The sequence below is a fragment of the Pan troglodytes genome, chromosome 18 (genome assembly GCF_028858775.2).
Source record: "Pan troglodytes isolate AG18354 chromosome 18, NHGRI_mPanTro3-v2.0_pri, whole genome shotgun sequence".
NCBI lineage: Eukaryota > Metazoa > Chordata > Mammalia > Primates > Hominidae > Pan > Pan troglodytes.
In genome coordinates, this window is record NC_072416.2 from 25,520,078 (window position 1) to 25,533,454 (window position 13,377).

The 13,377-nt window shown below is 44.8% G+C and overlaps 1 protein-coding gene across 1 annotated transcript in view; it reads left to right on the forward strand.

The window, feature by feature from the left end:
- HS3ST2 (heparan sulfate-glucosamine 3-sulfotransferase 2) overlaps positions 1-13,143 on the forward strand; it is a 101,170-nt gene extending 88,027 nt beyond the window's left edge. Inside the window, exon 2 of the mRNA XM_523317.6 lies at positions 11,749-13,143. Coding sequence (XP_523317.5) covers positions 11,749-12,367 — 619 coding nt within the window. The 3' untranslated portion in view covers positions 12,368-13,143. The remainder of the gene's footprint in view (positions 1-11,748) is intronic.
- Positions 13,144-13,377: the final 234 nt, after the last annotated feature.

Here is a 13,377-nt window from a genome sequence, read left to right on the forward strand (position 1 = left end):
TTTTCTTCTTGTGCGAGAGTCACACTTGAATCTGGATTCTGCAAACTGGCTGTGTTGCTTTGCTGATTTACTTTAGTTCTCTGTGTCCTAGTTTCCTCAGTACAAAAACTGGAATAGCATGAGTTCCTACTTTGTAGGGTTATTGTGAAGATCAAGTGAGATGATTTAGAGTTTAGAACAGCATGTGGCCCACAGTCACTGCACAATAAGTGTCAGCTATTGTCTTGTTTATGTCCAAAGCATCGATGACCACGTGTATGGCTGATGACTGCTGCGTACCCATTTTTTATGGTTAGCAAGTGACAAGACTCAGGTCTTTTTGATTCCAAATCCTATACTCATACCCAGCCATTAAACTAGCCTGTAGCTGAAAGTAGCTGAAAGTGGATCATAACTGTCACATCTCTATATTGGCAATGCTTAGTCCTGTGCCTGGCATGCAGTAGTGTATTCATTCCCGAGGCAAGTGTTTACTGGGTACCTACTATACACCAGGGGTACAAAGATAAGCGAGGTGCAGTCTCTTTGCTCAGTGGTCCTCTATGTGGACATACCATGTAAGAAGGATCCCTTTGTAGTCTCCACTTGTCACACAGCAGGACTAGGGATAAATTCCACAATACACAAGGGGTGGATAAAGGAATAGGCTTTACTGGGGAAACTTGCAAGCCGTGGGTCACAATAGAAGAGGCAGAAGGACAGCATTACCCTTTCTTCTCACCATGTCATTGAGGGGACTGCCAGGGCCTGGACCCCATGTGGTTTATGCCCCAAGGATGAAGGGACTCTGCCCCTTCAGCTTTATCAACTTCCCTCTTATAGCGCAGGGATTAGAGCAGCCTTGTCAGTGAGGGAATAATCAAACAACTGGCTTATTGGATTTAGATACCAGCTATTTACAGGAGTTATCTGGGACACCCAGCTGCCCAGCACCTGAATACCTGAGGACCTATGAGAAACTGGGTTCAGGGATAACCTTTCCCACCAGAGGAAGAAAGCTACCACTTCTCATAGGAAGCCAGGTTTAGGTGCAGCCCCTCACACTAGGAAAAGGGGACCCTGCCACCTCCTGTCCCAGTTGGTCCACAAAACTGTTAACTCTTTGAGGAAAGAGACTGCAGCTCACTTATCTCTGTATCCCCAGCATACAGTAGGTGCTCAATAAATGCTTGTCTCATGAATAAATCCATGATTGCATACCAGCGGAGGACTAGACACTGTCAATATAGAGATGCCACAGTCATGATCCCTGCCTTCAGGGACACTGAACTCTAGAGGGATGATAGACTCAGATAATGTATCAAAAATGGGTTATGTCTATAGTGGGTACCATGGAATCACAAGAGTAAAAAAACTCCTCCAGGAATGGAGAAATAATAAGGGCACAGTCAGGGAAGGCTTTATGGTGGAGGTGACGATGAGCTGAGAGATGTTTTGGCAGGCAGGTTAAGGAGGGCTTCATGCAAAGGGTACAACATGTCAAGGTTCCCTTAGCATGAAAAATACAGTTTTTGGAGTACAGACTGGCTTCAAATAATCTAGTCTAGCCAGAGCCCAGGAGGGGCCATGGGCAGGATCAGGAAGAGCCACAGAAATCCTGGTAAAGACTCTATCTTGTGAGCAATGAGAATGGTCGCTGGAGTATGAGCTGAGACTTAGTGGCCTGCTCCAGTGTCACATAAGTATAAGGATTTGGGGCTGTGGACTTGGAAGGAAATGGTCCCACGGTATGAGAGGGGGCTCATGACTACGCTCAACTAGGCGAGGATAAACGGCCACAGGTGCTGTGCCTGCCACGTGGCTCAGTGTGTGGGGGTTTAGCAGGTTTAGTTTTAAGAACCAGTTTCTTGCAATAAGGCCTTTTCCCTCCTCTTCCGCTCTTAATTATCTCTCTGGAGACTGCAATGATTTTCAAGGAGCTTGGTTGCCCAGTTAGAAGCTAATAAATCACCACAGGCCTCCAGGCAGCTGGGTCTTCCAGAACACATATAAAGAGTGTACAAATTTAGCAGAAAATGAAATCTTCCAGAGAATCCTATCAGTAATAATCAGTGGTGTGCCAGTTCTGTAAGTTTCTGATGATGGCCCAACATCAGGCAGGTTCCCACTTGCTTGCATGTGCAAGGGATGCCCCTTGGGTGGACAGTGGGTTCCAAGGGAGCTGTCTTGTGTTCCACTGCGTAGCCCAGTGTGGGTCAAAAATATAATTTCCAGAAAGCCTCAGGATGACAAGAGAATACTTGGGTGTTTTTTTGTGTTTGTTTGTTTTTTTTTTTTCTCTTTTTTTGGAAGGGGCTACAGGAAGTCTGTGATGTTTCCCTTAGGGTGAAAGAGTATAGACTTTTATAGCATGAGAAAGAGGGACATATCTTCACCAGTACAAACAATATGATTCTGCCTCATTGTTCCAAGATTAAAGCCTTGTCTTTATTATTTTTTCTCTTCTGCAAGTATTTTCTGAATGCTTACTAAGTACCAGCCTTTGTCCAGGTATAGAGAATACAGCAGTGAATAATATAGACAACAATCTTCACTCTCAAAATTTACCATCTACTGTGGGATGGGATGGGTGTGGCCAGGGACAGTAAACATGCAAATCAACATCAAATATATTAGGTAGTAATGAGTGTGCCCATGTTACTTATGAGAATACCTTTTGTTAAGGTGGTATGCTCCAAGCTTCTCTGATCGTAAGAATCATGGGGGAGCTTGTTTAAAATGCATATTCTTGAACTGCACCCCAAACCCACTGAAATTGGAATGTACAGAAGAGGGGCCTGGGAATTTTTTCTCCAAGATGCACCCAGTTAATTCTCATGAGCAATTGTATTAAAGGACACGTGGCTAAAGGAAGGTGCAGTCTGCCACAGTGGTTCTCAGCACTGGTGGCCCACTGGAATCATCTGGAGAGTTTTAAAATTGCAGGTACCAGCCGAGCACAGTGGCTCATGCCTGTAATCCCAGCACTTTGGGAGGCTGAGGCAGGCAGATCACGAGGTGAAGAGATCGAGACCATCCTGGCCAACATGGTGAAACCCATCTCTACTAAAAATACAAAAAATTAGCTGGGCATGGTGATGCACATCTGTAATCCCAGCTACTCGGGAGGCTGTAACAGGAGGATCGCTTGAACCTGGGAGGTGGAAGTGGCAGTGAGCCGAGATTGCGCCACTGCTCTCCAGCCTGGCGACAGAGCGAGACTCCATCTAAATAAATAAATAAATAAATAAATAAATAAATAAATAAATAAAATTTCAGGTACCTGGGCCTCGTGCCCAGAGTTTTTGATTTAATTAGTCTGATGTAGGACCCAGACATTTGCATTGCTCCAAAACCCCCTCAAGTGGTCCTGGCATGCAGCTTAACTTCACCACCCATTCCCCACCAGCCACAGGGCAGAGCCTTGGGCTAGGGACAGTGTACAGGTGGCAAAACAGAAATGGCATGAGACGTTCCTTTAAATCTCATTCTACCTTCCTGCATTTGGAAAGTTTGGTGGAAGCAGAGCTTGGACTCCCCGTCAGTCGTGAGCCAGAGCCCCTGTGGGCACAATGAAATCTTGAAAACAACAGAAAATTTCCCTCCAGTACTAGCTGCCCAAGGCCAGAATGCTAAAGAAGGGCTGAGCTTTATAAATCAGCACTGACAACTTCTGAGGACTCAAGGGCCACTTCTCAATGGGCATCTACCTCTGACACTGGATCTTTGATCCATTTATTGAGCACCTATGGTATGCCAGGTATGATGTCAAGGAGGCAGAAATGAACAAGAAACGTGCAAGTTGCTGAGGTATAAATGGATACATAACTAACAATTCCCACACAAGGGCATGAGGGTGCTAGTAGGCGGTTATACAAAGTGCCATGAGGTTACACAAAGAAGGGTTTACAGAGGGTGTGTGTGACTTTTGGTTTGGATTTGGAAATGTGAGTGGGCATTCACCAGGGCAAAAGAGACAAGTAAGATGGATCAGAGTCTTAAAAAATAAAAATAAAACACTTGGCAAGTGCAAAACACACATGAAAGGGCAGGTTCATGTTTGGGGAGAGGATTTTATGTTCAGCATGGCATGAACATCAGGCTACCAAGGAAGTGGCAAGAGATTAATTCTAGAAAGGTAGACAAGGGCCTCAAATGCCAAGCTAAGGAATACAGAGCTTATTCAAAAGAATCATTGCTGCCTGACTTAATTGGATTTGCTCCAGAAAGCTTAAGATACATGATTGGATTCCCTGGTGGACATGAAATGCAGAATGAATTGAAATGGGAAAAAAGAATAGGAGCATGGAGGGCAGAGAGAAATCTGTGGTCTGAGGAAGAGTTGACAAGGGCCTGTGGCTGTGTTCACGGACTAAGGGAGGAGGCTGGAGACTTCAGAAGGTTGGGGAGGTAAAACTTACAAGAACGAAAGACACTGGATTTGAGGAAGAGTTAAGAATGATTCTGAAGTTTTCCTCCTTTCATGATGATATTTGCAAAAGCAGGCAAAAGAGAGAAAGAAAGAAATTTGCAAAAGCGGAGGAAAATGTTCAATTGTTGAAGTGAGGTATCCAGTCCATAGACAAGCATTCTAATTAAGAACATAGGAAAGCTTTAAGTTGGAGCTGCAGTTACAGATTTGTGTGTCAGCATCTCTTAGGTGATGGTTAAAGGCTGGGGAAGGAATGAGGTCATCCAGGAGGATCACATAGATTGACAGAAGTGGGCCCGGGTGCAGTGGCTCACACCTGTAATCCCAGCACTTTGGGAGGCTGAGGTGGATGGATTGCTTGAGCCCAGGAGTTTGAGACCAGCCAGGGCAACATGGCGAAACCTTGTCTCTACTAAAAATACAAAAAATTAGCCAGGCACCTGTGGTCTCAGCTACTTGGGGAGCTGAGGCAGGAGGATTGCTTGAGCCTGGGAGGCCGAGGCTGCAGTAAGCTGAGACTGTGCCACTGTACTCCAGCCTGGGAGACAGAGTGAGACCCTGTCTCAAACAAACAAACAAACAAACAAACAAACAAACACAAACCAGCATGAGAGAAGTGGAATGTAGGCCATTGAGAAGATCCAGAATGGTTTGGGGAGAGTTAGGAATTTGTAAAGGGGATGAGGGCTTCAATGAGTAAATGGATTAGATAGGTTGTTGGCTTCATTTAAATTTCAAAGATACCGATAAAGACCTTACTTGTGCCATGGATTGTGGTGGACTCTGGAGATACAGCTGCAAATAAGATACACCCTGCCCTGCCCTCATGTAATTTATAATCAAGTGGTGTGGGTATAGCTTCAACAGAAAATAAATGTCTTAGTCCATTTTCTGTTGCTCATAACAGATTACCTGAAACTGGATAATTTATAAAGAAAATGAATTTATTTCTTACAGTTATTGAGGTTGAGAAGTCCAAGGTCAAGAGGCTGCATCTGGTGAGGACCTTCTTGCTGTTGGGGGCTCTCAGTAGAGTCCCAAGGCAGCACAGGGCATTACATGGGAAGGGGATTGAGTGTGCTCACTTGCTAGCTCAGTTCCACTTCTTATAAAGACACCAGTTCCACTCTCATGATAAACCACTAATTCATTAACACATTAATCCTTTAATTCATTAATCCATGAATAGATGAATCCATTCATGAAGGCAGAGCCCGCATGACCCAATCACATCTTAAAGTCTCCACCTCCCAATAGTACCACGTTGAGTATTAAATTTCAACATGAGTTTTGGAGGGGACAAATATTCAAACGATTGCAAGAGGCCAGACTGTAAAAGATAGGTTAAAATTCTTGGATTGCAAGCAACAAAAACCAACTCTAACTAATTTAAAGTAGTAGAAACTTACTGGAAGGATGTGTAGTAACTCACAGAATCCAGAAGAAAGGGGAAGAGCCAGGTCTCAGAAAGGGCAAGAACCTAGATAGCTGCAGGGATTTGGCAACAGAAACTAATGAGGAATCTCTTCCAGGGTTTTATATCTGATTGGAATTTCAATCTTTATGACACCTTTTTAGTCTTTGTAACACAATTGGTTCCTAATAGCCTAACTTTGGACATGCATCCCCACCCTTGGCCCACCAAGATTTTCTCCAAAGCAGGAGTAGTAGTCCTCAAGGAAAAATCTGGGGCTGTTACCAGATGTAGGGAAAATAGTTCCTGAGCAATTTAAAATAACAGATGGGAGGAAAGTCCAAACAATGAGCATTAGATTATTCTTTCAGTAACTTTTGCAGAGCTACATAGAAAACAAAGTAGGCAGAAGCTTAAAAGAGTTGCAGGGTGAGAGAAAAGTTCAGCTGTTTGCTAGCAGCTGGAAACAAGTAAGCAAAATTTAAACAGTGACATAAGAAAGATGAGCCCCAAGGAAGTCTAATCACGCCTTCCTCCAATGTGCACAGGGCATGGGAAGGTATACACAGTACCTTTGCACGTTATCATCACACAGGACTCCAACACTCTATTCCAATGACCCAAGGAGAAATAAATATTCAAGGGTGTTTTTTGAAGGGATAGAGAAAATTTGAAGTACCCAGGAGCCCTTTGACTTGTGGCATGACTACAGCATGTTTGCAACCTGATTCTTATATCTTCTTTAGTATTTGCCATTTGGTTTTGCAACTGATAACACCAATTAGAAATTAGAAGGGTGGGCTGAGTGCGGAGGCTCATGCCTGTAATCCTAGCACTTTGAGAAGCCAAGGTGTGCGGATCACCTAGGTCAGGAGTTCGAGACCAGCCTGACCAACCTGGTGAAACCCTGTCTACTAAATACAAAAAATTAGCTGGGCGTGGTGGCACATACCTGTAATCCCAGCTACTTGGGAGGCTGAGACAGGAGAATTGCTTGAACCTGGGAGGCAGAGGTTGCAGTGAGCTGAGATTGTGCCATTGCACTCCAACCTGGGCAACAAGAGCAAAACTCCATCTCAAAAAAAAAAAAAAAAGAAAGAAAAGAAAAGGAAAAAAGAAGTCAGAAGGGTGGAGCTTCACTTTAGTGCACAGATGGGGGAATAATGTGATACTTTGGAGATCACTGGATTTGGTCAGCATTTTCCAAACTGGTAACAAAAAGAGATGTTAATTGGTGCTTCACAGCTCTATAGTCAAGTAAGCTTAGAAAATCTGTCCTCAATTCCTTTCTTGGATATTCTTTAGTGTATTGAAGGATATTGCAAAGGAATCTGTTTAATGGCAAGTCAAGTCAATTTCCTTGTGCCAGGGAAGACATTTATTGCAACAGCCCCTGTAGAATTTGGGAAGTCTTTAAACACAGTTTAAATGCACTGTTACACTTATGTAATTTCATCTATTCCTGTCATACAGGCCAACACCTGATTACCATATATGCCACAGTCACGATCTAATATATCCAGATTTCTAAGAAAATCCAGCCAAAGAATTCTATTCAAGTGCCCTTGTGACTGTTTGCACATAATGCAAACAATGTACTCAATACTACATTTTTTAAATTAGTTCTACTCAATTTTTTAAAAATTGTTTTTTAATTGTCTACTCAATTCTAATAAATACTATTAATTGTCCTACTCAATACTAATAAATACGATTTCAACTTTCAACCAAAAAGGGTCTACATAGACTTTGGGCCTAGAAGAAAAAGATCAGTTGTATCAGTCTAGCAATGAATTAGAAGGTTCAAGGTGCCAATGGGTGGGTTTGCAGGAAAGGTAGAAGGGGAAGGGATCTAAGCACAGGTGGATGGGTGAGCCCTTGCATACCTTGTTCTCGGAGACTAGCAGGAGGGGCTCAGGATGGTTGCACGCAAGGATCAGCTTTAAGATGGAGGAGAGGCAGGTTGAAGGAGTTGAGGTGTTAGGTTGAAAGCTTATGCCTTTCTAGTGTCATGGGTGACTAGCTGCATGTTAAGGGTGGATGACAGGATTCAGGCTGGGAGTGTATGATGAGAATTTGAAACATTTACTATGAAAAATGATGGAAAGGGCCTGAAAAGACAAATATAAGATCACTGAGCAGTACTGAGGGTTCAATGGAAGCTAGAATCCATGAACATTTTAAGGATATATTTGTAAGTGACAGCAATTTTCTCCAGTGCTGTTTGGCAACCCAGGGACAGAACTGGAAAGGATAAAAGGCTGGAAGGATGCATTATTAGAGACTGGGGAGAGCAATTAGAACAGGAAAATTGATGAGGATGAAGATGATGCTATTGAAATGATTGTTCATTGGGTACAGAGAAGGTATGGAATAAAGTGAAATCAAGAGAATCCCAGATGAATTTGAAAATGGGTATAAGAAGTTTGAGACTGTGGAAAAGGTAGAAAGGGACAAGGTTGTAATCTGTAGTTTCCTGTGGCTACCATAACAAATTACTGCAAACTAGGTGGCTTAAAACAACCAAAATGCATTATTTCACAGTTCTAGAGGATAGAAGTCTGAGACCAAATTGTTAGCAGGGTTGGTTCCTTCTGACTGCTCTGAGAAGAATCTGCCCTGTGCCTCTCTCCTAGCTTCCGGTGGCTGCTGGTGGCAATCCTAGGTGTTCACGTCTTGTAGACATCTTACTTCACACTCTGCCTTCATCTTCAGGTCACCGTATTTCCTGTGTGACTCTTCTTCCCTTCTCTAACAAGGACACTCGTCACTGGGTTTATGGCCCACTCTAATCCGGGATGATCTCATCTGCAAGTCCGTAACTTAATTACATCTACAAAGACCCTTTTGCCAAATAAGGTCACGTTCAAATGTTCTGGGTGGGCTGGGTGTGGTGGCTACACCGTAATCCCAGCACTTTGGGAGGCCAAGGCAGGTAGATCTCTTGAGCCCAGGAGTTCAAGACCAGCCTAGGCAACATGGTGAAACCCTGTCTCTACAAAAAATACAAAAAATAGCTAGGAGTGGTGGCGAGTGCCTGTAGTCCCAGCTACCTGGGAGTTCTGAGGTGGGAGGATCACCTAAGCCAGGGGAGTTTGAGGCTGCAGTGAGCCCTGATGGCACCACTGTACTCCAGCCTGGGCGACAGCATGAGACTCTGTCACGCACACACACAAAAAACCCCAAAACAGAACAAAGGTTCTGGGCGGACATATCTTTTGGAAGGTCACCATTCAAACCTCTACATAGTCTTAGAGTGAAATTTCTGAGTTAACCATTTCAGAGTTAGGGAAATTGCAATGACATGACCTAAGGTATGGCCATGAAAAAGAGTTGGTGAAGGGAAGAGAAAATGGAAATACTTGGAGTATCAAAGGTCAAAGAACTGCGAGGCCAGGGTATTGGGTGGAGATAGTGATAGGAGCCAGGAAGCAGAAAGCTAAGAACCAGGAGTTGATATTCCAAAGGATGTGAGAATGAATGTTCTGGGGGTTGGTAAATCATAGTGTTAGTGATGCAGGGCAGGCGAGCCTTGGGGAGTTCTTGGCTTTGCCCAGGAAACAATTCAAGGGCAAGCCGGTGTTGTTAGACAAGCAACTTTTATTGAAGCAGCAGTGTACAGCAGAAGCAGAGGCACTGCTCCCTGCAGAGAAGGGCTACCCTACAGAGGTGTTGTATAGGCAGTGGATCCAGTGTAGCAGCTCGGAGGCAGTTCTGCAGTCATATTTATACCCACTTTTAATTACATGCAAATTAAGGGGCAGATTATGCAGAAATTTACCACCCTACAAAAAGGGTGGTAGCTTCCAAGTCATCAGGTTGTTGCCATAGAAAGGGATGGTCACCTCGGGGCGTTGCCACGGCAATGGTAAGCTGACAGGGCACACAGGTGGGCGTGTCTTGTGGAAAGCTGCTTCTTCCCCGCCCTGTTTTAGCTAGTCCTCAATTTGGTCCTGTGTCCAAGCAAGCCCTGCCTCCGGAGTCTAGACCCGCCTCCTACCTCATTAGGATTGGGAAAGGCGTTTCTCAACTCTGCCTTCCCATTAGAATGAGCTGAGGAACTTTATAGAAGTATATCCCTTCCCTGAATATTTTGAATCAGTTGTTCTAGGACAGAGCCCAGACATGTTTATTTAAAAAAGAAAGAGAAGAAAGAAAGGAAGGAAGGAAGGAAGGGAGGGAGGGAGGGAGGGAGGAAGGGACTTCTCGGGTAGTTCTAACGCGCAGCCAGGATTAAGAAAAATGCACATAAGGGTCAACTATGACCTTCATCAAGAAGTAGCGGTTGGGAACCAGGGATGCTCCCGTCCATCAAGGCCTGAATGAGATGCTCCTGGGAAAGAGACTTCAGTGCTTCCTCCCACATCCCTTAAGGTCTCAAGCAGAGCCAGGAAATTAAAAAGCAAGGGAAAGAGAGGTTACATAGCCTGACTCCTGACTGAGGTCCCAAGCAGCCTGGAGTTCTGTGCTTGTTCAAGCCTACACAAAGGATGTATTTCAAATGTTTTTCAGCAGAAGACGTCAGAACTCATATCTAAAACAGTTGCTATTCCTGCAAGACAAGACTTTTTCCCCAAAAAAAGATTTTCTTAATATATTTGGAGAAATATCTTTTGCCAGAACAATATTCAGTGGCTTACTTTGTAATTTTTGAATATGTAATAAATGCATTAAAATTTTCAAGCAGCTTAAAAGGTTATACAATAAAAAGTAATTCTTAGCCAGGTGCAGTGGCTTGTGCCTATGGTCCCAGCACTTTGAGAAACCAAGGCAGGAGGATCACTTGAAGCTTGGAGTTTGAGACCAGCCAGGGCAACATAGTGAGACCCTATCTCTACAAAAAATACAAAAAATAAGCCAGGCATGGTGGCTTACACCTGTAATCCCAGCTGCTCAGGAGGCTGAGGCAGGAGAATCACTTAAGCCCAGGAGTTCAAGACCACCCTGGGCAACACAGTGAGACCCCATCTCTACAAAAATTATTAAGAATCAGCCAGGAGTGGTGGCATGAGCCTGTAGTCCCGGCTTCTTGAGAGATTGAGGTGAGAGGATCAATGGAGCCTGGAATTCGAGGCTTCAGTGAGCCATGATTGTAACTCTGCACTGCACCTTGGGAGACAGAGTGAAGTGAGACCCTGTCTCTTAAAAAAAAAAAAGCAATTCTCATTTATCCCTCATCTTCTAATTCTGCACTCACCTCAAGTTTCCTCCCTAGAAGCAACCACTTTTATTGGTAACTTATTTATCCTTCTTAAGATATACAAGCTGTATCTTGCCTGTTTTCATTTAACACTGTATGTTGGAAATCATTCCATATTAATGCATACAGATCTACCTAACCCTATTAATTGGCTATTCCACAATTTATTTAGCTCACTGTGATGGATGTTTAGATTGTTTCCAGGCTTGAAGCAAACAGGTTAAAAATTAAATAAGAAAAAAAGCCTGTAATCCCAGCACTTTGGGAGGTTGAGGTGGGAGGATTGCTTGAGCCCAGTTGTTCGAGACTAGCCTGGCAACATAATGAGACCCTGCTCTACAAAAAATAGAAAAACTTAGCCAGGCATGGTGGCACACACCTGTAGTCCCAGCTACTTGGGAGGCTGAGATGGGAAGATGGGAAGATGGGAAGATAGCCTGATCCCAGGAGTTGGAAGCTGCAGTGAGCTGTGATTGTACCACTGCATTTCAGCCTGGGGGACAGAGTGAGACCTTGTCTCAAAAAAAAAAAAAAAAAAAAAAAAGAGAAGAAAAGAAAATCAACAAGATTTAAAGTGAGTACCTCACCAGGTGAAAGCTTTGAGTGGAACAGAGGCCAGGAGGAGGATGCAACAGGCCCCTGGGTGGAAGGGCTGATGTAGCTGGGCCTGAGGCCTGGCCCCAGGGAAACCTATTTGATGATGTATTCCTTCTGCCCACACAGGAGCCTGATGCCCAGGACCCTCGAGAGCCAGATCACGCTGGAGAAGACGCCCAGCTACTTCGTCACTCAAGAGGCTCCTCGACGCATCTTCAACATGTCCCGAGACACCAAGCTGATCGTGGTTGTGCGGAACCCTGTGACCCGTGCCATCTCTGATTACACGCAGACACTCTCCAAGAAGCCCGACATCCCGACCTTTGAGGGCCTCTCCTTCCGCAACCGCACCCTGGGCCTGGTGGACGTGTCGTGGAACGCCATCCGCATCGGCATGTACGTGCTGCACCTGGAGAGCTGGCTGCAGTACTTCCCGCTAGCTCAGATTCACTTCGTCAGTGGCGAGCGACTCATCACTGACCCGGCCGGCGAGATGGGGCGAGTCCAGGATTTCCTGGGCATTAAGAGATTCATCACGGACAAGCACTTCTATTTCAACAAGACCAAAGGATTCCCTTGCTTGAAAAAAACAGAATCGAGCCTCCTGCCTCGATGCCTGGGCAAATCAAAAGGGAGAACTCATGTACAGATTGATCCTGAAGTGATAGACCAGCTCCGGGAATTTTATAGACCGTATAATATCAAATTTTATGAAACCGTTGGGCAGGACTTCAGGTGGGAATAAGCCCACGAAAGGAAAGGGCTCTCAAGGGCTCTTCTGCTCATCTCTTCCGTGAGATTTGCTCCCAGACCCTCTGATCTCCCTCCAACAAACCTTGGCTCCAGCCCCCTTTCCCAACTTGAGTTGCATCATCTTGGAACCAGGAAGCCCAGCTAAAGCCAAGAGACCAGAGAGTCCCTGCCACTAGTTTTCATCAGTCTGTTCAAGCAAAGTTGATCTGCTCCTGGCACGTCCAGTAAATTCCAGAATCATTCTCCTTTCTGCCCATAAGGGGCCTTGGAGAATTGCTTTAAGAAGAGTGAATGTTCCAATGATGATAGATATTATAAGCGATGATGGTTCTGTTGCTATGAACACAGCAGTCGGTCCCTGTCATTGTCCACCCAGGAGTGGCCTTGTTAATTCCAAGTGGCATGTATCTTCCCTCTGAGCTTCATTTCTTCAAGATGCTCTGGGTGGTGGGATGGGAGACCATCCTCAGCCCTCCTCAGACCTTATCAATTCATTGAGAGATTGCAAAGCTGAAAGCACCTCCGGCCACTCCTGGGAGACAGACCCTTTGGTGATGAAATAAACCAGTGACTTCAGAGCCTATGGTCTCAACTGTGCTTGAAAAACACTGTCTCTGAAAACAACTTTGTGATTCCCCCTGCTCCCTGTGGACAAAAGCACATAATTCTGCTGTTACGGGTACTTTGCTCATACGAGCTTTCATGTTCAGCATGCAATGGAATCATGCTTGTCCATGTGAAATAAATATGGCTCTCTCGTGTCCTTAATGCTGGGCTATTCTCTGTAAGCTGGTTCTGCAGCACAGTTCATTAATTAAACTTCTCCCAGTGCAAGAAGGCAGCTGGTGCTGGGGGTGGTCTGGGGGGGTCAGGGAGGAGGGCAAGGACTACGTGGGGCAGAGGCAAGGCGGTGGTGGAGATGAGGAAAGAAGTTCTTGTTGGCAGAAGCTGGGGCAGAAAGATCACATGAGATCTGTGGGGACACCCTCTATCTGAAACATA